The sequence below is a fragment of the Lytechinus variegatus genome, chromosome 15, assembly GCF_018143015.1.
Source record: "Lytechinus variegatus isolate NC3 chromosome 15, Lvar_3.0, whole genome shotgun sequence".
NCBI lineage: Eukaryota > Metazoa > Echinodermata > Echinoidea > Temnopleuroida > Toxopneustidae > Lytechinus > Lytechinus variegatus.
The window spans coordinates 27,492,886-27,509,504 of record NC_054754.1 but is presented as its reverse complement, the minus strand read 5'-3'; the positions used below and the strand labels follow the sequence as shown (position 1 = coordinate 27,509,504).

At 36.6% G+C, this 16,619-nt stretch overlaps 1 protein-coding gene and 1 long non-coding RNA gene across 2 annotated transcripts in view; one reads left to right on the top strand and one right to left on the bottom strand.

The window, feature by feature from the left end:
• The window catches only part of LOC121428601 (serine/threonine kinase-like domain-containing protein STKLD1), a 44,642-nt gene extending 31,048 nt beyond the window's left edge, over window positions 1–13,594 (top strand). Inside the window, exons 15-22 of the mRNA XM_041625358.1 lie at window positions 48–121; window positions 2,114–2,180; window positions 7,246–7,374; window positions 8,143–8,271; window positions 9,210–9,283; window positions 10,480–10,666; window positions 11,675–11,757; window positions 12,718–13,594. Coding sequence (XP_041481292.1) covers window positions 48–121; window positions 2,114–2,180; window positions 7,246–7,374; window positions 8,143–8,271; window positions 9,210–9,283; window positions 10,480–10,666; window positions 11,675–11,757; window positions 12,718–12,813 — 839 coding nt within the window. The 3' untranslated portion in view covers window positions 12,814–13,594. The remainder of the gene's footprint in view (window positions 1–47; window positions 122–2,113; window positions 2,181–7,245; window positions 7,375–8,142; window positions 8,272–9,209; window positions 9,284–10,479; window positions 10,667–11,674; window positions 11,758–12,717) is intronic.
• LOC121428602 lies at window positions 3,018–5,322 on the bottom strand. The gene is made up of 2 exons (XR_005971813.1): window positions 5,126–5,322; window positions 3,018–4,571 (listed from the first exon to the last, which is right to left on the bottom strand). It is a non-coding gene; the product is annotated as an uncharacterized LOC121428602 (long non-coding RNA).
• Window positions 13,595–16,619: the final 3,025 nt, after the last annotated feature.

Here is a 16,619-nt window from a genome sequence, read left to right as displayed (position 1 = left end):
TCTGTGAAACACCCTCACACATCTGTCCTGTGTTTTTATCTCTACAGCCGATGCTGAATCTGACGCTGATGATTATCTGTTTTCTGAGGAAGTCATCCGGGCTGTAACTCTACCAATGAAGGTAGGTAGGTAGGGCCTTGTCGTACTTGAATCCATTCAGAGGCGTGTTGCAGAATGTGTTGCCTTTAAACGCAGATCAACAAAATCAATCGCAAGTCTCTCTGGTTGAAAGTCAAGTTGTGTTTGATTTTTATGCCCTCGCAGACGAAGCCCGGAGGGGGCATTAAGCATTGCCCTTGTCCGTCCCCCCCACGTGGTTTTCGCGCAATAACTCGAAAAAAATTTAATGGATTCTAAAAAATTTGGTGTGTAAGTAGATGAGACCAAAATACAGGCTAAGATTGAATTCAGAGTCCACAGGTCAAAGGTCCCAGCTCATTATTTATGCGAGTTGGTTCAAAGTTCTTAATTTGTTCATTATATGTATGTATATATGTATATTGGTTTCTGCACTATGTTAAGTTCAATCATATTGAATGAATTTTTGATCGCATTAAGTGGGGGCATCTGGGTCCTTTGGACACGTCAGATTTCTAGTTTGTAGTTGTGTTTATCTGTAACTCCCTTTGCATTGGGCTCAAGTCCTCTGTGTCAGAGACCATGTCCCCGGGGGGGGGGGGCACTCGACCAAAAAAGTGGTGGGGATGTGCCGCGGGCGAGTCAAAAAACGGGGGCCTTGGAGCGGGCTTATTGTAAAAAGGAGGGTCCTCGGAACGGGCTTCGGAACGACAAATATTTGTGAAAACAGGGGTCCTTGGAACGGATCGCCAACGTGTGAGTGCGTATGCATCCCTATGGAACGGTCATGCGTGCATGATGCAGCTAGAGCGGCCTCTGCCGGGGAGCTCTGCGGCCGCTTTTCACCAAAATTGCAGCTCATTCAATGCGATCGGAGCGGCGTAACGAAAAATATGCGAAGCTTCGGAGCGGATTTCTCTCTTCTTTTTTCTCGATAAGAAAAAAATGCTATGCCTTGGAGCGGCTTTCTTTGTTCTTTTTCTCAACAAGGCAAAAATATGCTATGCCTTGGAACGGAAATTTGAGTGTGAAAATAGGGGTCCCCTCCGCGGCACATACCCACTATGCATTATATACTGAGTGCCCCCCCCCCCGGGACCATGTCAAATCACTTGCAAATCACAATAATCCTCAAACTCTGAAGCCAGATATTTGAATTTCATGTTCCACTTACATGACTCCACAAATTCCTTTCAATATATATCTCATCCAGCAGGCCTTTCATTATCAAGTTGTCAGATCTTGCAACTTTCCTTACAGGACAAGTCCACCCCAACAAAACCTTGATTTGAATAAAAAGAGAAAAATTCAACAAGCATAACACTGAAAATTTCATCAAAATCGGATGTAAAATAAGAAAGTTATGACATTTTAAAGTTTCGCTTCATTTCACAAAACAGTTATATGCACATCTCGGTCGGTATGCAAATGAGGGAACTGATGACATCACTCACTCACTATTTGTTTTGTATTTTATTATATGAAATATTTTGATTTTCTCGTCATTGTCATGTGAAATGAAGTTTCATTCCTCCCTGAACACGTGGAATTCCATTATTTTAACATTTTGTGCTTCAGGCAAGGAGGTCCTAATCGTCAAATTCGTAATAATTGAATTGTATAATTCAAACAATAAAAAACAAAAGAAATAGTGAGTGAGTTACATCATCGACTCTCTCATTTGGATATAACTGGTTCGTTCATATCACTATTTTGTTAAAAATAAGCAAAAATTTGAAATGTCATAACTTTCTTATTTGACATCGGATTTCGATGAAATCTTCAGCATTGTGCTCAGCTGATTTTTCTCTGTTGATTCAAATCAACATTTTTCTGAGGTGGACTTAACCTTTATTTCTGATTGGCAACGAAGCACTGCTACTATGGTAACTGTCCGATAAAACACCCCACAAGTCGTTTCATGAATTTCTCCCCAGAACTCCTCTTCACCTGTGATGAGTACATTTGATTATCGAGTATCAAATCATTCTGATAAATTCTTAAATATGGTTTTATGTTTTGATTATTGTAACAGGCCCATCCATCGTCCAGAGATTTCCAGAATATAGCTTGTTCTCTTCTGAAAACTATAGCATTAAGTGGTAAGTAAACAATAACCTGCACACACACATATACCTAAATAATAAAGTAGCTACAGTAACAGTAGGATGGGGGGGGTCGGGTGTCCAGACACTTTATATTTTTGAAGCCTTCTTTTTTGTCTTTGGATTACACAAACAAATATGAATTCAATAGTTGTCATCATCTTCTATTTTGTTCTTTATAATATTTCCTAACATTTTGTACTAAAAATTTATGAAACTTCGCTTGTAAATTTTTCCAAATGACTCTAAAATTGATCGTCCGGATACACAACCTGTCCGGTCACACAACAACTGGGTATACTTCTCAGACAATAAAAACAAAGGTTTTCACCAAAATTGTCTTCTGTGAGTGACTTTTATTCGTAAAATTCATTCATAAAAGTACGCTCTGAATTATAAATCATAACCTTTTAGAGAATCGGGAGGAGTGCTTGTTTTATTTTTCATTAAATTCAACCTAGAGGGCGGGTTTTGATATTGACCCATATTTTGAACTCGGTCTGAAGCTGTGGTTTAACTGTTGATAGCTAGTTGTGACATGTATATGTGAGCCATCCTGGGAAAATGGGTATTATAGGTGAAATTTTGGATTTTGGGTTTTTTATGTTTTCTGGTACCTGGGCACATGTACAATGTGTATACAAAATATTAGAGTCTAATTCATGTTTAAATTAGAGATATGGCCAATTGAATCAGGGGTACCCCCCCCCCCCCTGCATGGCTGTAAGGGTAGTCATGGTAGTCTGGCATATTATTCATCTTTTCATGATAGGGAAATGTTGGTTCTCTTGTAACGCCCAAACATACCTGGCCTAGGCGAGGTGATCTTTGTAGTGCAGACATAATTTCATACATACACACCTAGGCGAATACAATAAAACAAATTATTATGCATATTCAACCACACCCACACTAGAACCCACACCCACACACTCACATTATATGCAAAAAAAAACCCTTATGGAGACCATTTGTCATGCTACATTCGTCATAGCGCATAGTTTTAACATGGGAGGAGATCACCAGATCCAATGACCAGGGGCAGATGGGGTTGGATTATTTATCTGAATTCTTTTTTTTGGGGGGGGCAGCTTATTATTTTTTTTGGGGGTGCCCACCCCCACATACGCCGCAGAATATTTTCGAAAATGGGAGGGGGCTGTCCATGCAAACAAAAAGATCACAATCAAATGGTATTTTTTTTACATGTTTATACATGCGTTCTAGGTAAAAAAGTGGGGCCAAAGCCCCTGCCCACCTCTACCCTAGATTCGTCCCTGCCCACAACCCCCCCCCCAAAAAAAAAGACACTACCTTGCTGTTTGTCCATACTTTACTTTCTCGCAAAGTAAAATCTAAAAAAAAATCATGCTTAAGCTTTGGAAAATAAACACAAACAAAATTCAAATGTGGCAATAAAGCTGATGTGAGCTACATTTCATAAAGGTTTAATATGACAGCAACTCTTGACGAAATATCAACTTTCATTGAACGAGCGAATCAGGAAGCAGAAGTTTCACTGTTTTCATGGTAGTTTTCATTCGAGCAAGGGATCATATCAACATTTCTTGAAATGGGCCACAGTTGGTTTCTTTTTAGGGATGGGGTAGTCATGGAAATATATTTCACAAATAAGTGCCAAATTATCTGGATCACTGAAGGATTATGATTTTTTGGCACTTCGTTTAAAAAGAAAAAAAAAACTTTGCATAAAAACTTGTCTCCACATATTAAAACGACAGGTATTATAACTAACAAATAATCACAAATACATAATCTTCTTTTCTATGCTACACTCTGTACACGTGTGAATGAAATGCGTTGTAAACATCTAATGCTTGAATAAAAATATAATTTCAGAGGTTAATTCTTGATATGGAAGAGACTACATACATTTACTCTTTTCTATGCAGCAGTATTAGCAAAACTCAGGGATATGCATCGCTCTCCACTGTCCAAATTTGCACTAAAAAGGATATAATACACGACAATCTCTGCTTAGTGTGTGCCTTTAGTATTATTACACACTCCTTAATACAGTAGCAAACTTACCACATTTCAATTTTCTACAATGACATCCCTCTAATGGGTCAGCAAACGTTATAAATTAAGTTTAATGTTTTTTAATCGAAAAAAATCATAGAGTTTGTTCATTCAAAGAAAAACATGTATTTATTGTTCCATTTCCTCCCCTACCTGGGAGGCCGAGGTGCCTTGTCATCATCTAAGATCTTTCCATATATCCTATTCCTTCTATTTGGAAAATCCAGTTGATATATATGGGAGTATCTGTCAGCAGGGTCACCAAAAGGGATAATTTTCGTCCTCTGCATTGTTTGCTTTCTTCATGTCCCGGTCTTAAAAATGCCACGTTCCGATGACTCGAATCTGCATGTTTGATGAATGCAATTGAAAAGTTCACTGATATTAATGTGTTATAAAAACAGTCACATTACACTCTTATTTCTTCATGATCCATGGACATTTATCAACAACATGATATTTAACATTCCACTCTTTGACTTTGTGTAAATGTTATTTGTTTTTCTAATAATGGTGGAAGTACTCCCTGATGTCATATTTTTCTACCAAAAATAATAAGATTAAACTATTGTTGGGTAAAAGAAATCCCTCCAAATTCATGAGATGTTCATATTTAAATTTTTAATTTTGATATATCACTTGCAAACAGCTTTCTCTGCATGAGCCTTTATCCAAATTCTATATTTCTTTCATTTTTATGGTTGTTATCATATATTTTTTTTTATTTTTTCAATGATTCTAGATTTCATGTACTAATACTGGTAAAATTAGTTTTAAAACAATATCCTATAAGGCGGCAATTAAGTGAATTCGTGGAGAAATCGGTTACAACTGACATGATAACGTCAAAACTGGCACATTATTTCCATATAGAATATGGATAAAGCATGGAAAGTTACCTGAAGCTGTGGTATTGGTGAATCCCATATCAGAGCCTTAAAGTACTTCTTGAAGGGCGGCTGTCAGCTGCATTGTGGTTCTGAGATGCCTTGTCCTCATTGCACTAATACAGTTGCTCTGTAGATCCATGATGTGCCTTTAACATGCTTCACATAACGAAATAAAACAAGGCCAATTAGTTAACAAATTTTCAGAGTTAAAGTTTATTTAAAAAAAAGAATATATATAATTTTTTTATTTTCAAAAATATTTCTTTTTGAAACATTGAATGATTTTGTGCAGAAAGTTGGCGAACCTCATGTAATGTAGCTCGACTAGATGGTAGAAAAAATAAGAAATACCCCCCCCAAAAAAAAAATATATTGTTATTTTTGAATAAATTTCTTATAAATTGTGACAATCTGTTTTCTAGTTATAATTTCGATATCATTTGCACAGTTTTGGTGAACGTCATACAAATGAACCAAACCCCCTCTGAAAAAAAATAAAATCAGAAGTCCGACAAATAAGAATTTGTTTGGGAAGGGGATTTGAAAAATGTCCATAATTAACCGATTTAAAAGGGTACTTCGAGCTTAAAATGATCTCATCAAACGTACTAAGATACAACAAGCAAATGCTGCAAATTTCATCAAAATCTGATAACAAGATCTAAAAGGGTTTTTCATGCAATATATGCACGTCTTAATAAATATTCGTTAGATGGGCTGATGATGTCACATCCCTACTTTAATTTGTCGTATGTCAAAACATAAAATCATACTTATTTATTTTGTCATACGTGTGTGAATGATAAATCACCCTTTTTGCATTCATTAATATCTAGTCTTGGAGGCGGAAAATAGAACAAACATAATTTCATGTAATGATATACAAAATAACATTCAAGTTGAAACATCTTTGCATAAGTTTGTCAAGTGAATTCATAAAAAATCATGCATAGAACTGTTTCACCGAAATAATCCATGTCTTTAAATTATCATGGATTTTTTACTCCTTTTCCAATTTTTTTATTAATATATATTATTACGAACTAATTGCATGTGATAGATTTAACTTAAATGGCTATGTTACATACAAATATGTAACATAGCCCGTCCGCACCTTCTTAGATAGTCCGTCGTTACATACAAGTATGTGCAGATCTAGTTGATAGCCTAGGCAGACATACGGTAAGTTAGATCTTAAAAAGGCTGTCAAAGGCCCGGACAAATACCGCGAATCGCTTCAGCAGTCGCATGTAATTTGAAGTTCCTAAAAAGCTCTCTCTCGATCGATCCACATAAATACGCAACACAAAATTCACATTCAAGTGTTAAGTTGCCATGTTCCTCGCATCACAAATATCAATGAATTTAAAAAAACTCAATCTGCAACAAAATTCAACTTACCTTCATGAGTTTGAGCCAGGGGAATTAAATCCAATCAACATGTATCCGAACCCGCCACCAAATATATCGAGCAAATATCCACTGTTCTGAAAAATGAAAATGCGCCTGACATTTTTTTATTTCCCGCGGGTTGTTTGTTTTGTTTTTCCTCGCGACGCGCGCCAGACAAAAGTTTGATGACACGCGTATTTAAATGACGTCCTAGCGCATCTATTGTCTCTCACCAATAGTCTGGTTTTCGCGCGACGCCACACATATGTAATAGTAGAGTTTTATCTGCTTATTTGGCACTCAAATAATTCACAGAACTAGAAGTGTGAAAATGATAACTGAAATAGTTTTATTTAACAATCAGGCATGGATAAAGAAGTCAGTATATGTAAGAAGCGCATGATATTAACAAAATCTTGATATTTTTGGCTTCTCATAATTTCAGAACTCGTATGTTTTTCTTATCATGCAGAGAGAAAGAATTGAAGAAACATAACCAGTAAACATTGTGAACAAATTCTTGATATTTTTTACTCCTCATAATTGTAGATATAAAATAATTAACAAGCTTATCGGCTTGTCATGCCTGGAAAAATAAACTCAAATGTTAGAAGCTTACATTGTATACAAAATCTTAAATATTTGGCTTCTCATTATTTTAAATTTAATTTTAGAATATGGGCAGTTGTATTTGATTTATTATGTATTCTTTCCTTTCCTCGTTACGTGATTTTTAGAGCAAGCGGCAGGGTCAATAGGTAAGCTAGGAGGTATCCAAGATATTCTATCAGCTCTACGAACGCATCCTGCTGATGCCCAGGTCTGTGCCAACTGCTGCAGTGCCCTCTCCTATCTCACAATCAATGGTAAGTAACTTCTGTGTATCTATCTTTTATATATTCCGTACCTCCCCAGTATACAGGGATACTGCATGTCAGTTCGTAAAACTTCGCATGAATGTAGGCGGCGTGAGCGTAGAGTATTTGCCCATAGACAAGTGTGTTAAAATAGCATTTTAAAAATTCATGAAAATAAGTCTGAAATTAGAGGGACTAATGTTTACTACCAGAGGATAGGAAATATATTTGACGTTTCATATCTGACCAGAAGAGAGTATGTTGACTGGCGCATTTTGAAAATAAATAAACATTTATGAACCTCTGACGAGATTTCATTCATCACCTGAAATGTTAAATAGCCCCAATTCTTCTCCAGCCAAATAGGTCCAAAAGCTAAGTGATATTTCTTCCTCATTTGAACAAAAGTTCAGCGATTGCCCTTCCTAGAATGTTTTTAGATGGTTTATGATTTGCATACACTTTTGTCAATGACCTGTATCAAATTAGAACAATCTTTGGAATGGGTAATGTCTGTAGTTCTAATCATCCATAATATCTACTTAACATCATCCAAAATACAGATTCTGAGCTTATGATGATGCTTGAATGTGATCTAAATGCATTAAACATATTTTTTCAATTGTAATCTTGAGCCTGGTACAGAAATTTTTGTAATAAAAAACACAGCAAAAAAAAAAAAAATACTGGAATTATGTGCTGTTCAACCAGTATGATGTATTCGAAACCCATGTTTCAGTTATCCAGTAAGTAACATGCCGTCTTTTATTTTAACAGATAAGAATCTCGACATCATGAGAGAGGAAAAAGGCGTAGTTGATTTAATGAATGCCATGGAATCACATGATTCAGACTCCTCGGTCATGGATTTTACGTGCTCGGCTTTATGGGGACTCTCCCTAGAAGGTAAGCTCCCCCCTCCCACCTCCTAGTCTGCAGGCCCAGACCTTTGGTTTTGCGTCAGCGTAGGAAATGTATTGGGGCAACGGGGGATTTCGCCCTCACGACTGCCAAAATCGCCCCTTAAATTTGCAAAAATTGTTCTGGGGCAAACAGCTTTTTTGAAGTTTCCCCAAGATCTCCACAAACAGTATTCAAGGAATTCAATATTCTGCATACAGCTTGTGAGAAATGTTTTTACAGCATTAATAAGCAAAAAGTGTACCTGTTGTAATGAAAAAAAAATGAATAAATAACCCCCAAAATTGAGCAATTGCCCCATGTGGCAAAGAAATGGCTCCTAAATATAGAAATTATTTCCTACTATGTTAGTGCATAATACTAAATCCCCCCCCCCCATCCGCTGTTGTATTTAGAAGAATGTAAAATGTAATAAGAATATCCAAACATGTCATATAATCTTTTCAGCCAACAAAGTGTGGAAAACAGAACAAGGAAATGCAAAAGACCATGGGCCGGTTTCAAAAAGGACTTACAACTGTTGTAACTTTGCCATTATGGCAATTACCATGGTAACAGGGCTCAGTAGCCAGTCACAATCAAGGTTACCATGGTAGTTGTCATAATGGCAAAGTTACAACAGTTGTAACTCTTTATGAAATGGGCCCAAGTTAGCATTTGTGTGGTTCTCACAGATAATGTATGAAAGTTTTTCTTGCTTAAGGTTTAGAATGGCTTGAGAATTAATCATCTAGTATTTATTCTGCAATGTCATTCTGTCTCAAATAAAAGATATGTAGGATTGATTGTAAATAATTTTATTTTTGCTTGGGTTATACTTCTTTTGTTACACTGATTGTATGTTCATATAATGCTATTTGTTTGTAACCTCTGCACTATCAAAATTGAAAACAATTGTTTTTTTCTGATTACTCTTGAAACAGATGAGAATGTAGAAATGATGGCAGCAAGAGGCCTGGCAAAAGTATTACTCAAAGCAATCACTGATCATAAACAGGTATATGGTCTCATTTCAAATGGTAAAGCAAGCAATCCTTCCTCTTTCTTTTCTTCAAAGGCAGTATGTAACTTTGTCTGGGCTTCGAAATAAAAATCACAGATTTAATCATAATTGCAATCTAGACATCAATTGGCAGAGCTTAATGATTTCTGTTTCTGTTTATGGTAACTCCCGTAGGAACTCGGCAGGACAGCATTTTTGCTGGTAAACGCCAAGCTGGTGTAAAACCAATTCCCTTGGAAACATTTTACGTCTAGGTTAATCAGTCATATTGGCTGATGTAATAGACGACAGATATTACTCTTCGACCTTTTTATCAAAGTGGAGATAATGGTAGAGTTGGGATTCGAACTCACAACCTTGTGATTATGTGTCCAATGCTCTAACCACTGGACCACACAACCTGTGTGAAAGTAGTTGCAGTGAACATGGAAAAGGTCTGTTAAACCAAGGTTTAATTATCACTATATCATTCTGGTACAATTACAATAATTGAACTTTGTGAAATCATGAAATCTAAACTGGAAAAAAGACAGGGCATTGTCCTCAAATTTCATGCTTGTTTTGCTTATTTCTCAGCAATTACAGATTTCTTTCCCAGAATCTGTTGGCACGTTTGTTTTATTTATACATACAGAAACATTGGTGGTCATTTATTGGATAATATGCAAACTCATTCTGAAATCGTCAACAAAAAACTGGCACTTATCTTTGATTTGCCAAGTGGTCAGTTCTTTATCAAGATCTCTACAATTTTGTGATGTGGCTACCACCATACCGATTATAATTCTTCTGGCAGCCATAGTCTAGGTGAACTACATGCTGCTATACCAGGCAGCCTGCCGGCAGATGGATGCGCTACAAGGCATGACACATGAAAAACATTAAATATCTGTTACCTTATATTGAAATGTTATGGCTTCCATTTTGTCTTGTAAGATCAAGTACTATTCATTAATCTTTTGATTATCAAAGTAAAATAGAATTTTTCTGATTATTATAAAATTGTGCTAACCTGCAGCTCTGTTTTAGTTGCATAGTCTATGTGGCAAATTATCAAGAAAAGGTAAGACTATGAGCAACATAATGCAGTAATAAGTGAGTTCAACCAGTTGAGTTTTAGCCTTTGTTCTTGTAAAGCTCTGTGTCGGAGCAGACTGCGAAATTCACTGTTGTATCCTGATCTCACGCAGCATGCTGACGTGGTGAAGAATGCCTGCATGGCGTTGTCCAGCCTGGTAGCGGAGTCCGAGGAGAGTGCGTACCTGGCCCACAATTCTGATGGTATCGAGATCGTAGCCGCTGCCTACCAAGTCCATAAGGAGAACCCGGACGTGGTGGAATATGTTTGCTCTTTCTTCATGGATCTAGCTGAAACTGGTGAGTATGCTGGCATTAGTGTTATTAATAAAATGGAGGGGGGGGGTGAGCATTGAGTGTTGTGTTTGTGTTGAAAATACAATTCAGATTAACTTCCCCTAGCTCCAACACCAGGTTCCCGTTTCATAAAGACTCTTTATGATAATAAATGTACAATTTCTATAATAATTTCACTCTCAGCCAATCAGATTGAAGCATTTCAGTAGCTTTTAACTCTTATTGTAAATTTGTTATAACAAGTTTTGTGAAACAGGGACCATGATGTAAACGTACAACAATGATCCTAAGCACATTGGTATTTCAACACTAAGTGAGGTTCGTCCTAGGACCAACTTCCGTTTTCAGTTTGATCCTTGGCACGTGTAAAAGTAGGCCCAACACCGAACGGTCAAATACCGCATCAAATACCGCATAGATTATTTCATGCATTTCTTTGACCGTGCTGACCCCCTTCCCCGTTCCACAATTTGTTGTGAATCCTCCATACACTCCTACCCAAATTTCATAAAGGCTTTCTGGTTGATTGGTTTTCTGCATATTTTATTTTGAAAAAAAAGGCATTACTTTTCGGAAAATAGTCTTATTTATGACTGATAATAATACTGGTGTAAGGGATCAGGGATGATACGTTTCAGACTTAGGGGGTGTTGCAAGAAAATATTTGCGATTAATTGCAATTATTCTGCTGCAATTTTACAACTGATAGATCAACGGTAGCTGTAGAAAATCAGGTTAAACTTCTTGCTTCAAGGAGCAAATTAGCAATCAATCACTAATTTGAAATTAACTGCAAGACATATGATTGATTTAGGGACCAAAAATTGACTTGCAATTGATCGCAAGTTTCTTGCAACACCACATTAGTCTGAGTTCAGACTTTTTCAACATTTTGGGGGCGTAGAATTCACTTTTTTTTCATGTAGGAAAGGGGTCATATTGGATTATTTTCATATTTGTGTACCAAGATGGCATCACAAGATTATGATTTTTTTTCCACATTTTTCACAGATGATATTCTAGAGGATATGAAGAGCATGTCAAAAGTCAAGGACATCATCAAAGAGGTCAAGGTCAAATATGCTTCAAATGAGGTAAGTTGAAAGGGTGTTTAGTAACTTAGTGGAAGGTTGAAGGTAAAAGAAAATAGTTGCAGCAAACAAAGCTTTCAAGAGAAAGTATTTTAAAGGTAAATTGTCAACATGTTATTGTATATTTAGATCTGGTACATTGATGTAAACTTATCTTTGTGAAATCATGAAAGCTTAGCTCAAAATCGATCAATCTGATGACCACTAATGCAGAAATGCATATATAGAAAAGTGTATTGATGTTGCGTAGAAAAATACCAGACAATTGATGGAATTCTGTGCTTATTTGGCTCATTTCTCAACAATTACGCATTTTCTTCCGGAACCATTTAGCACATATTTTGTATTTAAACATGTACATGCTCAGGAGCCAATAAAAAAGAGGATTCCATGCTAGTTACCTTCAGATGACAGAGTTACGATAATAGTATTTTTTATAACGGGCCTTGTCGTTTACAGGGAATAAGTAATGATAACATCATATTTTACCCAGGGTAGCCACTTCAGTTCTGAAAACTGTTCTCTCAGCGGGCCCTGCTCAACATGATTATGTTATTATTACCCGGCGTTAGCACGGCTACCTTGATCGGGCGCTCGAGCATTCAAGGAATTTCTTCCTACCGGGTACCCATTCACTTCACCTGGGTCAAGTGCAGCACAATGTGGGTAATGTTCTTGCTGAGGGAAAACACGCCATGGCTTGGAGTCGAGTCCACGTCCCTCTGATTGAAAGACAAGAGTTGTAACCACTAGACCACCACGCCCCTACTAAATATCTTTTATCCTTTTCACTTTTGGCTTGCTCTCTGTGTGAATGTTGGTTATGCCATTTTTTTTTTATAATGCTGATAAAATGTGTTTTAAAATTAACTTGTCTTTGAATTGAAATGTAGAATCTGAATTACTTGCCTTTTCATGTAATTTTCTTTCCTCTCTCCGTTTGTCTCCTTGATCTTTTCCTAGGATATCATGGGGAATGCAGAGACGGTAGAGTCAATGATATCAGGTGGTAAACCGCCAACGAACAGACCTAGCTCAGCCAGACCTAAGGGCAAGTAGACCCTGACATATCGCCAACAGACAAGCCACAAGAAGCTGCCATTTAATGATATCTTCATGCACAACAGAACAAACTTAATTCTTTTTATTAATGATTGTAATACGAACACTCCCTTATTCTGAGTCTTTCCAATGAAATTTCAATTTCAGTGTTATGCAAAATAAAATTATCCGCCTTATATAAACAAGATCAAATTATGAATTATTGAAATTATTTTACAGTACGTAACTGCATTTGAAATTAATTGCTGCACGTATCTTGTTTATATGATCAAAGAGTTGCTCACACTGCTGCTTGCATTGAAAACTCATTTGTGCCTTCAAATACAAAATCAAATCAATTCATCACAGTCACTTATGAAACGTTAATCACCACGGGGTGTTTCACAAAGATCTAAGTATGACTTAGAGTTGAACTTAAGTACCGAGTTGCGTACTGTATGAAACGCTTGACCGCATTGGTCGGATCGTGTCATGAGGACACTCACTACTGTGTATCTATCAATAAGATCATGTACGCGTCAGTATTTAAGTGTGATTTAAGTCCTTAAGTCTTTGTTAAACACCCCCCAGGTTGAACAGAAGGATACCGAGATCCAATTTATTTCTTTCAATTGTTTTAGTATTGGGTTGCTGACCAAAAGAATGATATCCAAAGCTATTACATGCTTTGGGAATCTGATATCACTGCTTCTGTTCACAATATCCACACTTTGCCACTCTCGACCCAGATGCTAAATGGGTACCCGGTAGGATGTGAAAGTCATTGTAGCTTGTCCAGTACTGTGTGCGCCTCATCGACGACTGACTGGAATACTCCCCAGGGAGTGGAAAATGTGCACACATTGTGTGCGGGAATGACTGATTGAATCCAATGACCGGGGTAATAGTATATCTGTAAAGCGCTTTGACACGCCATTTTGATGTATTAAGCGCTATATAAAAGCGGATTTAATTAATAATACCAAATCATTCATGTGTCGGCTTTGTATAAGTCATACCACATCTGTCCCAAAATCATTAAGGCTGGGATGCAATTGAATTGCAAAGTTTTAGATACTAGTATATAAAGGAAGGATACACTATTTACATAACAAGTGAAATGACCATGCTGGTCTCACCTGCTATATCCAATGCAATACAGGAGCTCGGGTTTTTCAGGTAGCTTGAAGGATATCGTTCTTTCACCATCCCATAATTGGGTGGATCACCTTGCGACGAGGTCCACATGCATACTGTCCTAGATGACAGAAGAGCTTTATCACATATCTCCTTCCCAAACTACTTCCATGCAAAAGTGGAAGGTAACTTCTTTATCACATGAAGGAATTGTTTTGTAAGAGGCAAATCCACCCTAGCCATCCTTTCAAGATGGGCCCGGAGTGAGTTTATTTAAAAAGTGATCCTTTTCTATTCCTCCATGGCTAGGCATCTGGGCCCTGATGTACAAAGAGTTACAATAAATCCGATCAATCGTAACTCTGTGGAAATCCATCAGTTTTATAATGTTTTCTACGAAAAATTTGCACAATGTCCTTTTTATGCAAAGAGAAGTGCAGTGAATTTTCAACAAAACAATGAATGCATGAATATACATCACAGCTAGAAAATATTTTGAACAAACATGCATAATAGATGTTGACGTTGCTGGCCGTCTATAGTTGCAATTGATCGGATCAATTGTAACTCTTTGTACAACAGAGCCCTGGTATAAAAAGTCTTTCTGCAGCCAAACGGTACACACAATAGATGCACATACTCATTTTTTTTAATGGTTTAGAAAACAAAACTTGCAATATTTACAACACAAGGGGCCTGTTGCAGAAAGAGTTGCGTTTAAACGCAAGTCCCGAGTAGGGTGCTTCATTGGCTGAAAATCAAGTTGCGAAAGATTTTCTTATTTGTGTTTGATCGCAACTCTTTCTGCAACGGGCCCCTGATCTAGCTATGATGTCATATACTCAAGTGGGAATAGTTCATGCGATAAATTTTAGGATATGAGTTATGAATAAATAAATTTTATCAACTAATGCTGCTCAGAATAGTATAAATAGATATTTTTCAATTGAAATAGGATTGTTATGTCAGTAATGATCATCCAATGAATGGAAGAGCAAGATATATATTTCTTGATTGATGGTGGATGTCCGTGAGATATTTTACTTATTAATCAGTCCTATGATTTTTGTAAGATTTTTTTCTGTAAAATATTTATTTTTCTCATTTCTGTATCTGTGTGTATCAATCTATGATTTGCATACAGATATTAATATGTTCAACAATTCACCCATCCTACTGTTAATTCACAGTACTTTCAAGTATTCTTAGAACATTCCAGGTGTAAGCGGCAGCCATTTAACAGCATGTGCAAACAGGGCTTTGTGATGTTTCCATATGTGGCCAATATAATGTAGGGACCTGTTTCACTGAACCTAAAAATTACAGTATTTTAATAGCTTACTGTTGTAAGCTATTAAAATACTGTAATCTAATTGGCCAAGAACAAATATGTCACAGATTTCTAGTGATTGTCATGAGAAACACAGTCTTGATGTGTTTCTCTCTGTCCTATGTTGTATTTTTTCATCGATAAGAAGTTTTTGTGAGAGAGGGCCTTGATGACCAGAATTAGATCTTCAAGTTAATTGAACAACTCTGGAGAAGTTCACACAGCCAGAGATGTATGTAGTGAAGGTTTCACCAGCATAAAATATTGCAATCATTAACAATATGTACTGAGCACATAGATTCTTTTGAAAACATCAGTGCTATCTTTAAGTGAAACCCTTTTCTAGTAATGGATTTTTGATTTCCATCAGGACGACATATTTTGTAGGAGACTTTATGGCCCGTATTCTGAATTCGGGTTTAACTTAGACCATGGTCTAACTCTGTGCTAAAATTATGGGAAGCCAAAAGTGTCAAAATCTTTATTAACATGTATCTTATGTTTACTGTGCTCTCTCCTGATTCATCCATGGTGAAGACAATCATCTATTCATACTTCCTAGACAATTATGAATGATTTGAGAGCAAAATGAGCTGAAATATGATATCTCTACTGTTAGTGATTTATGTAACAATTGGCTATCCATACTTAAACCTCAACTTTCAACCTGAGTTTAGGTTAAACCCGACTTCAGAATATTGGCCTATAAGTTTTGGTAATTTGCAAAATTTGCACAATTAGTTACTTCCGAGATATTTTGCAATCTCTGTGTTTCATGATACACAATCATTAGTGGGGTGGAAATCTTCACATATTTTTATGAAACATCAGTCTTGTTATGTTGAACAAGTATGTAGGCTTTCACAGTGGCTGCCTGATTGATATGACATGTCATGTGCTTATTGATGTAGTTGTGCTATCATAAACATGACAAGTGTATTTTAGATAATGCATGCATTAATTGATGTTAACTGACTTGCTTTTCCATTCCGATACAGTCTACAACAAATTAGAATCATGGAAAAAGTGGAAATTATTTGTGAGCTATCAATTTTTCCATAATGTATAGGATTCACTGTAAATGGAGTTCTGTTCAAATGCCCTTACATAGAGATGTATCAACAGCTGAAACTCTTGGGCAGACAGTTTGGTTGTAGTCCCATGTATGCTCATCTGTGTATGTTGCATGTGACCTTAGGATTGGTGTACATTTAGTTAAAGATAGTGATAGACTGAAGCAATAATACATCTGTATTAAAGGCACATAGAGATATCACTGTTCTGTGAAAAAGTAATGTTGTGTTATCGATTTCCATATTGTTTTCTTCCATATGCACATTTACATTGGCCATCATGG